At 38.9% G+C, this 18493-nt stretch overlaps 1 protein-coding gene across 6 annotated transcripts; it reads left to right on the top strand.

The window, feature by feature from the left end:
• The first annotated feature begins 7389 nt into the window (after positions 1 to 7389).
• On the top strand, positions 7390 to 9353 carry TCEAL4 (transcription elongation factor A like 4). 6 transcript variants are annotated; one of them, XM_078363848.1, is made up of 4 exons: positions 7390 to 7476; positions 7705 to 7951; positions 8063 to 8135; positions 8502 to 9353. In XM_078363848.1, the coding sequence occupies exon 4, from the start codon at positions 8529 to 8531 to the stop codon at positions 9162 to 9164; it is 636 nt and encodes a 211-aa protein (XP_078219974.1). In that variant the 5' UTR covers positions 7390 to 7476; positions 7705 to 7951; positions 8063 to 8135; positions 8502 to 8528; the 3' UTR covers positions 9165 to 9353. The 6 variants fall into 6 exon arrangements, with proteins under 6 accessions (XP_078219974.1, XP_078219975.1, XP_035145530.1 ...); XM_078363849.1 differs by having other exon boundaries at positions 8507 to 9353; XM_035289639.3 differs by lacking the exon at positions 7705 to 7951 and having other exon boundaries at positions 7390 to 7535.
• The last annotated feature ends 9140 nt before the right edge of the window (positions 9354 to 18493 follow it).

Below are 18493 nucleotides of genomic sequence, written 5' to 3' on the forward strand. Positions count from 1 at the left end.
ATCTACTCATCAAGTGATAGGTATTTAAGATATTTCTACTTTCTAACTATAATGAATAATTCTGCCAGGAACATACATATTCAAGTTTTGTGTAGGCATATTATTTCATTTCCCTTGGGGATATACCTAGGAGTGGAATTGTTGAGTCGTGTGGTAATGCCACGTTTAACATTTTGAGGAACTGCCCAACTGTTTTGCCCAGTAGTGTGCCATTTGATTTTCCCACCTGTAGTATGTGATGGTTCCAATTTCTCTACAACTTTGCAAACACCTGTCATTATATTTCTTGTTTATTATATCCATCCTAGTGGGTATAAAGCGGTATTTCATTATGGCTTTGATTTGCATTTTCCTGATGGCTAATGATGTTGGGCACATTTTGATGAATTTATGGGCCATTTGTATATTTTGTTTAGAAAAATATCTGTTCAGATCCTTTGCCCATTTTAAAATTGGGCTTTTAAAATTATTTAGTTATAAGTATTCTCTTTATATTATAGATACAAGTCCCTTATCAGATACATTACTTACAAAAGTTTTCTCCTATTCTGTTAGTTGTCTTCTCACTTTCCTTATGATGTCCTTTGACATCACAAAACTTTTGCATTTTGATGAAGTCCCATTTATCTATATTTATTTTGTTTCTTGTGCTTTTGTTGTCATATCTGCAAAGCCATTGCCTAATCCAAGGTCGTAAAGAATTACACATAAGTTTTCTTCTAAGAAATTGCTAGTTTTCGCTCTTACAATTAGGACTTTAATCTATTTTGAGTTAAGTTTTGTAGATGGTGTAGGAAGAGGCCCAGATTCATTTTTTTGCAGGTAGATATACATTTGTCTCAGCACCATTTGTTAAAAAGACTATTCTTTCATGGTTGAATTTTTTTGGCACCATTGTAGATGTCAGGGTTTATTTCTGGACTCTCAATTATATTCCATTGATCTATACGTCCTTATGTAAGTACAACACTACCTTGATAGAAATCTGGAAGTGTGAGACCTCCAATGTCGTCCTTCTTTTTAAATATTGTTTTGTATATTCTGGGTTTCCTGCATTTTCATGTGGATTTTTGGGATTGGCTTACCAATTTCTGCAAAAAAACCAGATGAGACTTTGATAGAGATTACATTAATTCTATAGATCAATTTTGGAAATATCACCAATCTTAACAATATTAAGTCTTCCAATCTATGAATATAGAATGTCTTTCCATTTACTTATGTATTCTTAATATTTCTTTCAACAATTTTTTTTAGTTTTTGTTGTACAAGTCTTGGACCTTATATTGAATTTCTTTATAAGTGTTTTAATATCTTTATGCTATTTTAAGTGGATTTTTTTCTTACTTTCCTCTTTGAATAGTTTATTGCTAGCATATAAAATACAATTAATTATTGTATGTCAATCTTATATTCAGCCACATCACTGGACTCATTTGTTGGATCTCACAGTTCTTTAGTGGATCCTTTGGGATGTTCTGTATACAAGATGACATCACCTGCAAATGGATAGTTTTACTTCTTTCCTTTAAACCCAGATGCCTTTTATTTCATGTCTCTTGCCTACCCTGAAGATATCTGAATGTATGTCAGAAAATAAAGCTCTTCATTTTCCCTCAAGTGTTTAACTAATTATACAAATATAATTTCTATAATAGCCTATGTTTTACTACTGATCACAAATGTTTCCCTATCACACACTAAAAACTTGTACACTTGGGTGTGTTAGTGGGCTTCGTTGTTTTATTTCTCTTACTGTACTTATTTCAGTACTATATTGGGTTAAGACTGTAGCCTTGTAAGTCATTCTGTTTCCTTGAATTGCAAATTGCCCCACCAGGGATAAATGAAATAGCATGCCAGATAATACAAGGTAGCTAGTACAGGGCTAGGAACGTAAGTGGCATCTCTAGAGGGCAATATCACATACTTGTGGCTGTCCTTTGTGCCCCACCGTATATAGAAGTGCCACCATCAATTGGGATGATGAACAGTTAATAAAGAATTATTTTTACTATTTATTAAGTGTCCAATATATAAGGATTAATTATTTTTATAAACCAAACACTCAAAGATAACCAGAGTAAGCTGGTGTACTAAGAAGATTATGTAACTAAATCTGTAATGATAGACATTTTCTCTGTTCCATATTTTTAAATTATAAACTAAGCCAATGGAATGACTACTGTAGTTATAATACAAACAAAGATAAATGCTCCAAAAATAATTACTATGGGAATCTTTTTAACATAATTTTTTTTGAGACAGGGTCTGGCTCTGTCACCCAGGCTGGAGTGCAGTGGTGCAGTCACAGCTCACTGCAGCCTCTACTTCCGAAGAGCAATCAATTCTCCCACCCCAGCCTCCAAGTTGCTGGGACTATTGGTGCATGCTACCACAATGAGCCAAATTTTGTAAATTTTGCAGAAACAGGGTTTTGCCATGTTGCCCAGGCTGGTCTCAAACTCCTGGGCTCAAGTAATCCACCCACCTTGGCCTCACAAAGTGAAATTTTCAAATATAAGACTATTGTAGCACTGTATTAATTATCTCTCTGGATACATAAAAAAGCTAGAAAGATATCAAGTTAACCTAACTTCACAACTAAAAGAGCTAGAAAACCAAGAGCAGACAAACCCCAAAGCCAGCAGAAGATTAGAAATAGCCAAAATCATAGCTGAATTGAAGGAGATAGAGATATTTTTTAAAAACCCTTCAAAAAATTGATGAATCCAGGAGCTGGTTTTTGGAAAAAAATTAATAAATAGATAGACTGCTGGCTGAACTAATAAAGAAGAAAAGAGAAAAAATCAAATAAACACCATCAGAAATTATGGGGGATATTACAGAAATGCAAAAACCATCAGAGAATACTATAAACACCTCTATGCACATAAACTAGAAAATCTAAAAGAAATGGATAAATTCCTGGACACATACACCCTCCCAAGACTGAACCCAGAATAAATTTAATCCCTGAATAGACCAATAATAAGTTCTGCAATTGAGGCAGTAACAAATAGCCTACTAACAATAACAACAACAACAAAAATGCCCAGGACCAGACAGATTCACAACTGAATTTTACCAGAGGTACAAAGAAGGGCTGGTACCACTTCTACTGAAACTATTCCAAAAAAATTGAAAAGGAAAGACTCCTACCTTGTAATTCATATTACGAGGCCAGCATCATCCTAATACCAAAACCTGTCAGAAATACAACAAAAAAAAGAAAACTTCAGGCCAATATTCTTGATGAACATTGATGCAAAAATCCTCAATAAAATACTGGCAAACCAAATCCAGCAGCACATCAAAGAGCTTATCCACCGTGATCAAGTTGGCTTCATCCCCAGGATGCAAGGCTGGTTCAACATAGAGAAATCAATAAATGTGCTTTATCACATAAACAGCACTAAAGACAAAATCACATGATAATCTCAACAGATGTAGAAAAGTCCTTTGATAAAATTCAATATGGCTTCATGTTAAAAACTCTTAATAAACTACGTATTGAAGGAACATACCTCAAAATGATAATGCCCATATATGAAAAACCCACAGTCAATATCATAATGAATGGGCAAAAGTTGGAAGCATTCCCCTTGAAAACCAGCACAAGACAAGGATGTTCTCTCTCAACACTCCTATTCAACATAGTATTGGAAGTTCTGGCCAGGACAATCAGGCAAAAGAAAGAAAGTGTATTAAAATAGGAAAAGAGGAAGTCAAATTATCTTTGTTTGAAAATGAAATTCTCTTAAATCTAGAAAACACCGTTGTCTCAGCCCAAAAGCTTCTTAAGCTGATAAGCAACTTCAGCAAAGCCTCAGGATACAAAATCAATGTGCAAATATCGCTAGCATTCCTATACACCAACAACAGGCAAGCTGAGAGCTAAATCATGAATGAACTTCCATTCACAAATGCTATAAAAAGAATAAGATTCCTAGGAATACAGCTAACAAGGAAAGTGAAGGATCTCTTCAAAGAGAACTACAAACCACTACTCAAAGAAATCAGAGAGGATTTCAATGAGGACCCAAACAAATGAAAAAACACTTCATTCTCATAGATAGGAAGAATCAATATCATAAAAATGGCCATACTGCCCAAAGTAATTTATAGATTCAATGCTATTTGCATTAAACTACCATTGACCTTCTTCAAAGAATTAGAAAAAAACTATTGTAAAACTCATATGGAAACAAAAGGAGCCCAAATAGCCAAGACAATCCCTAAGCAAAAAGAACAAAGTTGGAGGCATCACACTACCTAGCTTCAAACTATACTAAAAGGCTACAGTTAACAAAACAGCATGGTATTGGTATAAGAACAGACACATAGATCAATGGAACAGAAAAGAGAACTCAGAAATAAGACCACACACCTACAATCATCTGATCTTCAATAAGCCTGGCAAAAACTAATAATGGGAAAAGGATTCCCTATTTAATAAATAGTGCTGGGAGAAATGGCTAGGCATATGCAGAAAATTGAAACTGGACCCCTTCTTTATACCATATACAAAAATTAACTCAAGATGGATTAAAGTCTTAAGTGTAAAACCCAATACTACAAAAGCCCTAGAGGAAAATCTAGGCAATATCATTCAGTACATAGGCACGGGCAAGATTTCATAATGAAAATGCCAAAAGCAATTGCAACAAAAGCAAAAATTGACAAATGAGATCTAATTAAACTAATGAGCTTCTGTGCAGCAAATGAAACTCATCAGAGGGAACAGAAAACCTACAGAACAGGATAAAATTTTTGCAATTTATCTATCTGACAAAGGTCTAATATCCAGAGTCTCCAGGGAACTTAAACAAATTTATAAGAAAAAACAACCCCATTAAAAAATAGGCAAAGGACATGAACAGATACTTCTCAAAAGAAGACATACATGAGGCTAACAAGCATATGAAAAAAAGCTCAACATCGCTGATTAGAGAAATGCAAATACAACCACAATGAGATACCATCTCAAGCCACTCAGAATGGCAGTTACTAAAAAGTCAAAGAAAACAACAGATGCTGGCGAGACGGCAGAGACAAAGAAACACTTTTACACTGTTGGTGGAAGTGTAAATCAGCAACCATAGTGGAAAACTGTGGCGATTCCTCAAAGTTCTAGAAACAGAAATACCATGTGATGGAGCAATCCCATTACTGGATATATACCCAAAGGAATATAAATCATTCTATTATAAGGATACATGCACACATATGTTCATTGCAGCACTATTCACAATATCAAAGATATGGAATCAACCTAAATGCCCATTAACGATAGATTAGATAAAGAAAATGGGGTACAGATACACTGTGGAATACTATGCAACCATAAAAAGGAGCAAGATTATGTCCTTTGCAGGGACATAGATGAAGCTAGAAGCCATTATCCTCAGGAAACTAATGCAGGAACAGAAAACCAAATACTGTGTCTTCTCACTTATAAGTGGGAACTGAATAATGAGAACACATGGACACATGGGGGAACAACTCACCCAGGGGCCTCTTGTGGGCAGGGAGGGAGAGCATAAGGAAGAATAGCTAGTGGCTACCAGGCTTAATATCTAGGTGATGGAATAATCTATTCAGCAAACCACCATGACACATGTTTATCTATGTAACAAACCTTCACACCCCACACATGTGCCTCTGAGCTTAAAATAAAAGTTGAAGAAAGAAAATTATCCTTGTGGGTAACTATTAGAAGTGGAATTACTGGCACAAAAGATCAATTTTTTTTTTTTTGAGACTTAGTCTCGGTCTGTTGCCCAGGCTTAGAGTGCAATGGTGCAATCTCAGCTCACTGTAACCTCCGCTTCATGAGTTCAAGTGGAGCAGTTCTCCTTCCTCAGTCTCCCAAGTAGCTGGGATTACAAGTGCCAGCCACCACATCCAGCTAATTTTCATATTTTTAGCAGAGACTGGGTTTCACCATCCTGGTCAGGCTGGTCTCGAATTCCTGACCTGAGGTGATCCACACCCATCGGCCTCACAAAGGGTTGGGATTAGAGCTGTGAGCTACTGTGCCCTGCCAATAGTTTTATTTTAAAATAATTTACAGTTAATCTTCAGAAAATTTTCACCAATATATTCAACAAGAGCAGGGGAGAGTGCATGTGTCCCCAGTTCAACAAATCTGTTACAAATTTTTATGTAATCTAATCTATCAGCATTTGTCTCTTTGTTATATAGTCATTCTGCATATCGATTAGTCAATGACAACGAACAGCACAGAATACAACGGTGGTTGGTGTGATAGGTTATAGTATATAGCCTAGGAGTGTAGTAGGCTATTTAATGTAGGTTTGTATAACTACACTCTGTGATGTTCGCACCACCAGCAAATTGCCTGACGCATTTCTCAGAACATATCCCCGTTATTAAGCAGCATGTGACCGTATTTAAAGGCCTTCCACACCAAAAGTTTATGTGGAGATAGATAAACGGAGACTACACATAAGAGAACACACAAGTGCTACTTATTCACAGCTTCTTTTATAGCAAGGAAGTCAAGCCTACCATCATTTGAATCTGGAAGAGATTCAAAGGCAGGCAGGGGAGTGGGAAAGCTTTATAGTGGAAAATAAAAAAAAACCAAAAAGACTTCAAGGATGCTCTGATTGGAGGTTGTTGATGTGAGGAAGCTAGAGGCAGGCCAACTAGAGGCAAACATCCTATGTGATTGAGTAGGAGTTCATATTTGGGATTTTCTTGTTGGTCATCGGGTCAAAAAAAAAAAGTCCAGAAAGGCCGGCAAATTGATCAAAGTCCTGAAAATTTCTGCAGATGCTATGCTTTGGCTTCTCCAGCTGCTTGCAGCAAAGGCTGTGGATTACAGTTCTATTTTTTAATATGGTCTGGTCATTGTTTCTTGTATATTCAGTTTCTCACTGAAGATAAATTAATTGTTCTTTTAGTTTGGTTCAAATACAACTTTTTAAAATTCATTCAAAAATTTATGTTTGTACATGTCAGGAAAAAGAGACAATTTCATTTATTTTGGAAAAATTTTCCTAAGTTTTTTCGTGCAATAATTTATTCTTTATACTAAAGTTCACATTTATATGATTTTATCAAGTGGGTCTACGTTATTTCAATGGAATTTAAGAGCAACATTATCAAGACTCCTCCTCCGGACCGTCCAACTCATTCAAAAAAAAAAAAAAAAAACTTTGTGATTTTCATTAAAATTCTTTCTTTGATAAATTTCTCAACAAGAAGAAAAGGGCAAAAGGGCCCAGGGAGGTGAGAAGGTACCTGCTGGAGAGAGGTGGTGGGTGGCTGAAAGCGGCTGGGCAGGAGGCGGGGCATGGGGCGGTGGAACTCCATCGCTGTGGCGTTCACGTGATCTGCCCGGGCGCAGATGTGGGCACCGGTCCGAGTGCCTGCCCTCTGTCCGTGTGGCTGCGTCCCGTATGCTCCGGTCCCTGGGCTCCTAATTCTTGGTCCAGCTTCTTCCAGGTCAGTGTGTGGGCCTTCCACGCTGCTAGCGGAACACTAGAATGGCGGAAGGGGAACGGGTATCGTAGGGGAAAGGCTTGGGGAGGGGGAGGGTCGAGGGAATCTGGCCCGAGTGTGGACAGAGATGACGGTGGGAAAACCGCTAAGGGTGGCTGAGGGGAATCAAGCAGCCAGTGGGCAGAGGATAAGGAAGGCGAGCACCCCGAAGTATCCATGCCTGCTTTCTAGGCACATCCTCTTCTCTGCCCTCCGTCCATTTTGGAGCCGAAGATGGTGGGCTGGGGACGCCCCAGTAGTGAGACAGTGGCAGTAAACCCCCTCTGCCGTTCCGTGCGTAGAGAAAATCGTTGACCGCGAAGCTGGGGAGGAGAGTTGCCTCTGAGGAGAAGGACACAGACACCCAAATTTAGTTTGGAAAGCATCCCGGTTTGGTGCCCGAGGCCTGGAAAGAAATGGCGGCTAGAGTGTGGGGGAGGTAGGGGAGGAAAATGTTGGGTGAGCAGGGCCTGGACTCAGGAAAGGGATCCGAGTCCCTGTGAGCCCGCTGAGCGCGCAGCCCCTACCCCTGTCTCCTGTCTGTTCGCAGGTCTGCGCGTCTGTTGTTCCCAGCGCTCTGCGAGGCCTGAAAAGGAGGAACAACCTGTCCAGAATCCCCACAGGTCCGTGAAAGCGGGGTGGGGAGGGGGCGCTGCATGGACAGGGGCCCACAGGGTTGAGGGTGTGGAGGGCCCGGCTATGGCCGAGTTGGGGCCCCTGCCCATCCCCCCACCCACATGAACAGGCACCTTATCAGCCTGAACCAGTGCAGAGAAGGTGGCAGGGCCTGCCAGGCAATGGCTGGCTCGTGTGTGGGAGGAGTGGCGGGCTACGTGGTGGGCAGAAGGCCCTCTTGGAGGCACGTCCAGCTTAGGGGAACCCTCACCAGGGATGAGATGCAGGTACTGTCCAGACCTCCATTCCACCCCACACCCTCAGTCTCCCATGTCTCCTCTTTGTCTCCTCTTCCCTCCGCCCCCATCCCCCAGGACAGGAAAAGGAGGGGAAATCTCGACATGGAAAGACTCTGCAGTGAAAATGAAGGAATGCCTTCGAACCAAGGAAAGATGGAAAATGAAGAACAGCCACAGGACGAGGGAAAGCCAGAAGTAGCTTGTACTCTGGAAGACAAGGAGAAGTTAGAAAACGAGGGAAAGACAGAAAACAAGGGCAAGACAGGAGATGAGGAAATGTTAAAGGATAAAGAAAAGCCAGAGAGTGAGGAAAATGCAAAAGAAGAAGGAAAGTCAGAGAAGGAGGGAGAGGCAGAGATGGAGGGAGGATCAGAGAGAGAGAGAAAGCCAGAGAGAGGGGGAGAGCCAGAGAGTCGAACAAGGTCTGCAGGGAAGCGCCCAGCTGAGGATGATGTACCCAGGAAAGCCAAAAGAAAAACTAATAAGGGATTGGCTTATTATCTCAAGGAGTATAAAGAGGCCATACACGATATGAATTTAAGCAATGAGGACATGATAAGAGAGTTTGACAATATGGCTAGGGTGGAGGATGAGAAGAGAAAAAGCAAACAGAAGTTGGGGGCATATTTGTGGATGCAAAGAAATTTACAGGACCCCTTCTACCCCAGAGGTCCAAGGGAGTTCAGGGGTGGCTGCAGGGCCCCACGAAGGGACATTGAAGACATTCCTTATGTGTAGTGTCCCTGGCAGGCATATATCAGACCATGTGCTTTAACCTTATGGTAATACTTTAGGCATCCCTCCTGTTACTAGCAGCCTTTTGACCCAACTGCAACGCGATGTTTTCAGTAGCAAATTTTCATCTGTTACATGGAAAAATGTTTATGGTGTATTGTAAAATTAAAAAACACAACTTGCAGAACCAAATATATGGCATGAGTACATTTTTGTAAAACTACAAGATACTTACCTAGTAATTTATGTATAGAAAATAATCCTGAAAGCTGTGTCCACTAAAAGATTAACAGTGGTTTTCTGTGGGTGATTTTTTCTGTTCTTTTTTGTTCATCCGTCCCTTTTTCTCTAAAAACAGATTTCTTAAGTCAAAAAGATAATGGAAGATAAAACATTGGAAAATGGCGCATAGGCATTCCAACGAACTGCCCAGTGAACTTATAAAGACAGTTGGATATACTTAAAATTCTTGTTATCAGGGCATAGAATGATAGATAAAAGTTTCATTACCTCTGGGGCTGGAAGCTGGAGGAGTCAATCCAGTGGTTATTACAGCTCCATTGCTGAAAGGGACAGCCTTGACATCTGAAATGGCGATAAAACTAGCCTAGAGATGTGGAGAAGATCAAGGTATTGAGTGTGTAAACTGCGTTAGGCTAGCTCCTACTCTCTCCCTTTGCACTAGTAGAACCAGTACCCAGTCAGATACTTGGGGGAGGGCTGAAAGAGGCCTCACCTGTGCCCAGAAATAAGTCCAGATAGCTGAGAGGTAGGCGCCACTTTCCCTGGGTAATGCCATACTTGGCAGGTAGTGTGCCCCTTCTCATGGATCCTGCACCCTCCTAAGTCCCCAGCTGCTGCTGGTGGGCTGGAAATCATGATAGACTAAGCAACACTATGTCCCAACAGAAAAGTGGAGAATTCTCTCTCTACCTACAATATAATTATCCTAACCCACAATTGCCACTTGGGCCTTGATATTTTATAAAGTTTTTACAAAACACTCCTTTCCATGTTTTTTGTTGATTTGTGTGTATTTTCGCATATGGTTGCTTCCACCAGATTTAGATAACTGGAGATTGAGCCAGGAGAAAAACCTGAGTGACCAGACGCTGTGCTGTTCTCATTTGTTAATCTCTAGTCTGCTGACACTTTTTTCTTAGGAATTGTCTCCCAGGAAATTTCTGTTAAACCCTGCTTTACCATTTCAACAGACCCATCTACCTATGTGATGTTTTTTTCCTCCCTGGATCTTGAGTAGCTTTTTATTTGCTTACAGTGGGTTTTTTTTTAAATAAACTTTTAGGATGGTTTTAAATTTATAGATTTATTACAAAGATAGTACAGAGTATCCCATATGCACTGTCCCCTATTATTAACATCTTACATTAGTATGGTACATTTGTCACAATTAACCAATATTGATACATTATTATTAACTAAAGTACGTACTTTATTCAAATTTCCCCTAAAGTCCTTTTTCTGTCCCAGGATCCCATTCAGGTTACATTTAGTTGTCATGTCTCCAACAGCTCCACTTAGCTGTGAGAGTTTCTCAGACTTTGCCTGTTTTTGATGACCTTGACACTTTTGAGAATTATTGGTCAGCTTTTTTGTATAATGTCCCAAAATGGGTTTGCTTGATTTTTGTCTTGTGATCACACAGGCATTATGTGTTTTGCGAAGAAGACCACAGAGGTAAAATTCCATTCTCATCATATCTTATAAAGGAGACATACCGTCAATATATTTACCATTGTTCTTATCCTTGGTCACCTGACTGAAGTGGTGTTTGTCAGGTTTCTCCAAGGTAAAGTTTTATTTCTCCCTTTCCATACTGTATTCTTTGGAATAAAGTCACTATTGTCAGCCGACACTTAAGGAGTGGGACATTATTACTTCCTTGAAGGCAGACTATTGACAAAAATTACTTGGAATCCTTCTGCAGAGGATATTTGATTCTTCTTTCCCATTTATTTATATATTCAGTTTATTTGTATCAGTGTAGACTCATGACTATTTTATATTTTGGATAAATGCAATACTACTTGACATGCTTTTGCTCAAATTGTTCCAGCTTTGGTCACCAGGAGCTTTCATTTGGCTCCTGTATTCATTTGACATGCCCCCATTGTTATGTTGTGGATGGGTTTTTTTAGTACCTACATTCTGGCACTACGAGATGGCTATAGCTTTATCTTTCTTATTTTTTGCCCAAGTCCTAGAATCAGTCATTTCTCCAAGTCGCCCTGGAATCTTAACGTTGGAGAATCGTGTTAGAAAAACAAGATCTGCGTGCTAGACATACTCATTGCTACTGAGATAGCATTACTTCTAGGCCTTCTCAGTTGATATAGCAAAAAGATATATCTGTATAGAATACCTATACATATATAAAGTATTTATAGAAATATAAATATTTCTATATATAACCATTTGTATCTACACAAGGCTAAACATGAATTTATACTGGTGTCTCCAACTACAGTTTATTACTGCATGGATCATTCTAGCCTCCCCTTCCTTATCTGTAACCTTCTACTCCAACTGTGAGAAACACGTCTCCTACCATCTACTATCCATTTTATTTATTACTCATATAAATATATAGTGGTTTCAAAATTGTTAACCTGTGGATAACAATTTTATGCACTGGAGTGGAGTGCTATGTACAGTCCCTTTTGCCTTTAGTCTTACAGACTCCACTCATTTTCAAATTTACCTTTGTCAGTACTTTATTCCCCCACCCCTTTCAGTGAGGTTGTTTCATAGATTTGTGATACCTTAAAATTCTTTTGACACATTCTGCATTTGGGGACTGCTATTTTAATGGTATTTTTAAATTTCAAGTTCCAATTGTTCATTGCTAGTATATGGGAAAGCAACTGACTTTTCTATATTAATCTTGTATCCTGGGACTTTGCACCAGGCATTTGTCAGTTCTTTGGCAGTCATGTCATCTGCAGATAAAGACAGTTTATTTCTTCCTTTCCAATCTGTATATGTTTTATTTCCCTTTAAATTTTTTTTTATTTTGTAGAATTGGTCCATTTCATCTATGTTAACAAATTTGTAGGCATAGAGTTGTTCATATTATCTTCTTAATGTCCATGTGATCAATAATGATAACTCCACCTTCATTTCTTTTTTAAAATTTTTTTGTAAAGACGAGATCTTGCTATGTTGCCCAGGCTGGTCTCAAACTCCTGGGCCAAAGCGATCCCCCAGCCTCAGCCTCCCAAAGTGCTGAGATTGCAGGTGCGAGCCACCACGCCTGGCGTCATTTCTGATACTGTTAATTTGTCTTCTTTCTTTGTTCTTAGTTAGCCTGGCAAGCAATCTGTCGATTTTATTTATTCTTTTTAAAGAACCAGCTTGTGGTTTCATTGATTTCTTCTGTTGTTTTCCTGTTTTCAGTTTCATTGATTTCTTCTCTAATTGTTATTATATCTTCTCTTCTGTTTTCTATAGTCTTAACTTACTCCTCCTTCTCTAGTTTCGTAATGTGAAAGCTTAGACTATTGACTGTAGATTTTTTTTTCTCACATATGCATTTAAGCTAGAATTTTTTCCCTAAGCACTGCTTTGGAGAATCCCACAAATTTGATATGTTGTATTTTCACTTACTTCAAAATATTTTTACATTTCTCTTAGGATTCTTCTTTGAATTGTGTCATTTAGAAGTATGTTTAATTTCCAGATATTTGAGTTTTCCATCTACCTTTCTGTTATTGATTTCTTGTTTACTTTTATTGAGAGCATACTTGTGATTTCTATCATTTGCTATATACCATATTTTCCCACAAATTTGATATGTTATGTTTTCATTTAGTTCAAAATATTTTTGCATTTCTCTTGAGAGTTCTTCTTTGAGTTGTGGTTTTTAGAAGTATGTTTAATTTCCAGATATGTTTTCCATCTATCTTTCTCTTACGAATTTTTGGTTTAATGTTATTGAGAGCATACTTATGATTTTTGTTATTTTTAGTTTGTCATGGTATCTTTTATGAACCAGAATATGTTCTCTCTTGGTGAATTTTCTATGTGAGCTTGAAAAACAAATGGTGTTCTACTGTTGGGTGTGTTCTGTAAATTAGATCAAGTGTCATTTAGCTAAAGCTGATTAGTATTGCCTTTCAGATCAACTATATCCATATTGATTTTCTGCCTGCTTAATCTATCAATTACTGACTGGAAGGAGGGGTTACTGAAGTCTGCAAATCCAATAATGGATTTTTGTCTATTCTCCTTTCATTTCTATTAGTGTTTGCCTTACATATGTTGACACTCTATTTTTAGGTACATAAATAATTATAATTTTTATGTGTTGGAGAATTGTTCCCTTTATTATTATGTAATGCCCCTTTTTATCTCTGGTATTGTCTTTGTTCTGAAGTCAGCCCTGTCTAAAGTTATATAGCTACTCCAGCTTTCTTTTCATTAGTGTAGTATATCTTTCTCCATTGCTTTATGTTTCACCCCTCAGTCCTATGTTTAAACTGGGCTTCTTGTAGACAACATGTAGTTGGGTTTTTTTTTCCTTTTTGTTGAGATAGGGCCTCATTCTGTCACCCAGGCTGGAGTGAGATAAGGTATCATTCTGTCACACAGGTTGGAGTGCAAGTGGCATGATCATGGCTCACTGCAGCCTTGGCCTCCTGGGCTCAATCAAGCCTTCCATCCCAGCCTCCTGAGTAGCTGAGACCATAGACACATGTCACTATACCTGGCAATTTTTTTGTATTTTTTATAGAGATGGGGTTTCACTATGTTTCCCAGGCTGTTCTCAAACTCCTGGCTCAAATGATCTGCTCACTTCAGCCTCCAAAAGTACTAGGATTATGGGCATAAGCCACCGTGCTGGGCCTAGTTAGGTTTTTTTAAATTCATTCTAACAAATTCTGTCTTCAGTTGATGTAGTTTGACCACTCACATTTAGAGTGTTTCTTGATATATTTGGATTAATATCAACCATGTTTATAACTGGTTTTTTATTTTTATTTATTTATTTTTTTTTTTTTTTACGGAGTTTCACTCTTGTTACCCAGGCTGGAGTGCAATGGTGAAATCTCGGCTCACTGCAACCTCCGCCTTCCAGGTTCAGGCAATTCTCCTGCCTCAGCCTCCTGAGTAGCTGGGATTACAAGCACGCGCCACCGTGCCCAGCAAATTTTTTTTTTTTTTGTATTTTTAGTAGAGACGGGGTTTCACCGTGTTAACCATGATGGTCTCTATCTCTTGACCTTGTGATCCACCCGCCTCGGCCTCCCAAAGTGCTGGGATTACAGGCTTGAGCCACCGCACCCGGCCTATAACTGTTTTCTATTTGTTGTTTGAGGTTTCTTTTTCTGCTTTCTCTGGTTTTAATTATTTTACATGATTTCATTTTGTCTCCTCTCTTAGTGTATCAGTTATACTTTTGTAAACAACTTTTAGTGATTTCTCTCAAGTTTACTATATATTTTAACCAATGTAAGTCCACTTTCAAATAACACTTCTGCTTAACTTGTATGTAGTGCATATACCTTAACGCAGAGCATTTGTCACTCATTTCAATTACTCACACACTATAATCACTTGGTACATTGTTACTATTATTTCCTTAGGCCGTTATCTTTTAGAACAATTAAGAATAAGAAAAATATTTTACTTTACTTTCATTTATTTCATTTCTAATCCTCTTTCATTCTTTATGTAGACCTAAGTTGCCTGAAGAAAATCCTTTAACATTTCATAAATTAAAGGGAAGGTTTGCTGGTGCTGAATTCCATTAGTTTTTGTTTGCCTGAGAAAGTATTTTATTTCTCCTTCACTTTTGAAGGATAATTTTGCTGGATATAGAATTTTGGGCTGGGCATGGTGGCACACAACTCTAATCCCAGCACTGTGGGAGGCCAAAGTAGGTGGATCACTTGAGCTCAGCAGTTTGAGACCAGCCTGGACAACATGTAGAAACTGTCTTTACAAAAAAATACAAAAATTAGCCTGGCATGGTGACATGTGCCTGTAATCCCAGCTACTTAGGAGGTGGAGATTGGAGGATCACTTGAGCCCAGGAGGTCGAGGTTGCAGTGGGTCATGATTGTACCACTGCACTCTAACCTGAGCCAGAGTGAGACCCCGTGACCCCATCTCAGGAAAAAAAAAAAAAAGAATTTTAGGTTGGTGGTTTTTTTCTTTCAACATTTTAAATATTTCACTTCACTCTCTTCTTGCTTGCATGGTTTCTGATGACAATTCCACTGCAGTTCTTTTTGTTGGTCTTCCACAGGTAAGGTGTTTTCTTCCCCTCTAATTTCATTCATTATTTTCTCTTTGTTTTTGGTTTTATGCAGTTTGAATATTATATGCCTAGGTGTAGTGGTGGTTTTTCTGGTATTTATTCTGCCCGTTGTCCACTAAACTTCTTGGATGTATTGTTTGGTGTCTATTAATTTTGGAAAGATATCTGCCATTATTACTTCAAATATTTCTTCTGCTTTATTCTCTGTTCCTTCTTTTGGTATTCCAGTTTAGCATATGCTACTTGTCTTGAAATTGTCCCACAGTTCTTGGATATTCTGTTGTTTTATTTTTTACTCTTTTTTTTTTAAATTTGAATTTGTTTGAAAGGTTTCTACTGACCATTGATCTTTTTCCTCAGCTGTGTCCAGTCCATTGATTAACCCATCAAAGGCATTCCTTGTTTCTGTTTTCTTTTTAATTTCTAGTATTTTCTCTTGAATCTTTATTGGCATTTCCATCTCTCTAGCTACATTACTCATCTATTTTGACATGTTGTCTACTTTTTCCATTAGTGCCCTTAATGTATTGATCATGGTTATTTTATTATTTATTTTATTTTTTTAGAGACAAGATATTGCTCTGCTGCCCAGACTAGCATGTGGTGTCATGATCATAGCTCACTGCAGCCTCAAACTACTGGGCTCAAGCAATCCTTCGTCTTCAGTGTACCAAGTAGCTAGGACTACAGGCATGCACCACCATGCCCAGCTAATTCTTTTCTTAAGAGACGAGGTCTTGCTCTGTTGCCCAGGATGTTCTTGAACTCCTGGCCTCAAGCGATTCTCCCACAACTGCTAGAATTACAGGCATGAGCCACCAAATTCGTTTTGATCATAGTTATTTTAAATTCCTTATTTCATAATTTCAAAAACTGTATCATATCTGAGTCTGGTTCTGAAGCTTGCTGTGTTTCTTCAGATCTTTTTTTTCCTCTTGCCTTTTGCTGTCTTCTAATTTTTTGTTAAAAACCAGACACACTAGGCCAGGCACATTGGCTCACGCTTATAATCCCAGCACTTTGGGAGGCCGAGGTGGGCGAACCACAAGGTCAGGAGTTCAAGACCAGACTGGCCAACATGGTGAAACCCCATCTCTACTAAAAAACACAAAAGTTTTAGCTGGGCATGGTGGCTTGTGCCTGTAATCCCAGCTACTTGGGAGGCTAAGGTAAGAGAATTGCTTGAACCGGGACCTGGGAGGCAGAGGTTGCAGTGAGCCAAGATCATGCCATTGCACTCCAGCCTGGGCTACAGAGTGAGATTCCATCTCAAAACAAACAAAACCAACATACTATATCGGTAATTAATAGAAACTGAGGTAAATAGGCCTCTAGTGTAAGGAGCTGTGTTAATCTGGCTAGGAGTTGTGCATTGATTAATGTTTGCTATTGCTATAGGTGCTAGAGTCACCAAATTTCTCAGTGTTCTTATTTTTGTCTCCCCTCTTGACTTTGGGCTTCCCAGAGACTCTGGTTTTGCAGCTCTTTCCATTGTAATTTACTGTTACACTAAAGCCCTGATGATGTAGTGATAAGACATTGGGGACAGGGAGTATTCTATAATCTTCCAATTAAATCTCCATCTTTTAGTGGACCTATGTCTCTGGCCTGGGACCTTCACAAGTGTTTCTTTTTGTATAGCATCGATCCTCCCATTAGATGACACAAGAAGTGTAAAGGATAATGGAGCTGGGTAATCACTATTTCCCCACAGCTCTGAGACAGAACTCTGGTAAAATATTTCTGCCTAGAGAGTAGACATTTGTTATGAAAAAAGCTCTGAGATATGGAGAGCAGGGCCCTCCTAAATTACACAGGCCAGTCATTGAGTTTACTGGGAATAGCTGCAAGTTCACAGACTTAGGTTCCAGGACTAGCTGTCTTTTTGTCTTCAAAATGGAGCACAAAGTAGCTGACTCCTGCCCATCCCCACACATACAACTCACAGGATGATAATACAGATATGAGAGATGCAGCCTAGCGGAGTATCTTTTTTTTTTTTTCCCCTGAGACGGAGTTTCACTCGTTACCCAGGCTGGAGTGCAATGGCGTGATCTCGGCTCACCGCAACCTCTGCCTCCTGGGTTCAGGCAATTCTCCTGCCTCAGCCTCCTGAGTAGCTGGGATTACAGGCACACGCCACCTTGCCCAGCTAATTTTTTGTATGTTTAGTAGAGACGGGGTTTCACCATGTTGACCAGGATGGTCTCGATCTGTTGACCTCGTGATCCACCCGCCTCGGCCTCCCAAAGTGCTGCGATTACAGGCTTGGGCCACCGCGCCTGGCTGGGGCAGAGTACCTTAAGATCATGGACTATTGGGGTCATGAGTTCCAGTCCCACCCCTACCACTTACTATCAGCTCTTGGATCTTGGAACCATCTTTTGACCACTCCAAATCTCAATTATCCCATGTTTACAGTGCATTTGATGACTCCTTTCACTTGGCCCTCTAGTTATATTGGGCTAAAAAGTATGCCCCTCATACAGCCTGAATTCTCTAGCACCAAATCAAATTCTCTTAGTACAAAATGCCAGGAGGAATGATGTGAGAAAAGGGCAAAATATTCCCAAATATGAAAATTTTCTAGTTTTCTTTTTGCTATTATTGATTTCTGCATAAGTGTATTGAGGGTCAGAGAACATGTGTATAACTGCAATCCTTTTGTATTTATTGAGACATCTTTATGACCTAATAGTCAATATTTGTAAAAATGTTTCATGCCTACATTTACTGGGTTCAGAGCCCTTCAGAAAAGTTTGTCAAATTGTTCCAAGCTTCTTTATCATTTCTGAATTTTTACCCGTTTGCTCTACCAGTTATTGATAGCAGTTGAAACTTAACGTATTAAGTTTCTCATTATGGTTGTGAATTTGTTTCTCCTGTAGTTCTGCCGTTTTAACATTTGATCATGGAAGATAGCACACATAGAGTCACACACATACACAAAATATAGAGCTAAATTATTTATTACACAATGAAAAACTATTCATGTCAAGAAGTAGAATATTGATAGCATTCCAGAAATGCCATTGATATCCCCTCCAGT

Source organism: Callithrix jacchus, chromosome X, assembly GCF_049354715.1.
Source record: "Callithrix jacchus isolate 240 chromosome X, calJac240_pri, whole genome shotgun sequence".
Classification (NCBI taxonomy): Eukaryota; Metazoa; Chordata; class Mammalia; order Primates; family Cebidae; genus Callithrix; species Callithrix jacchus.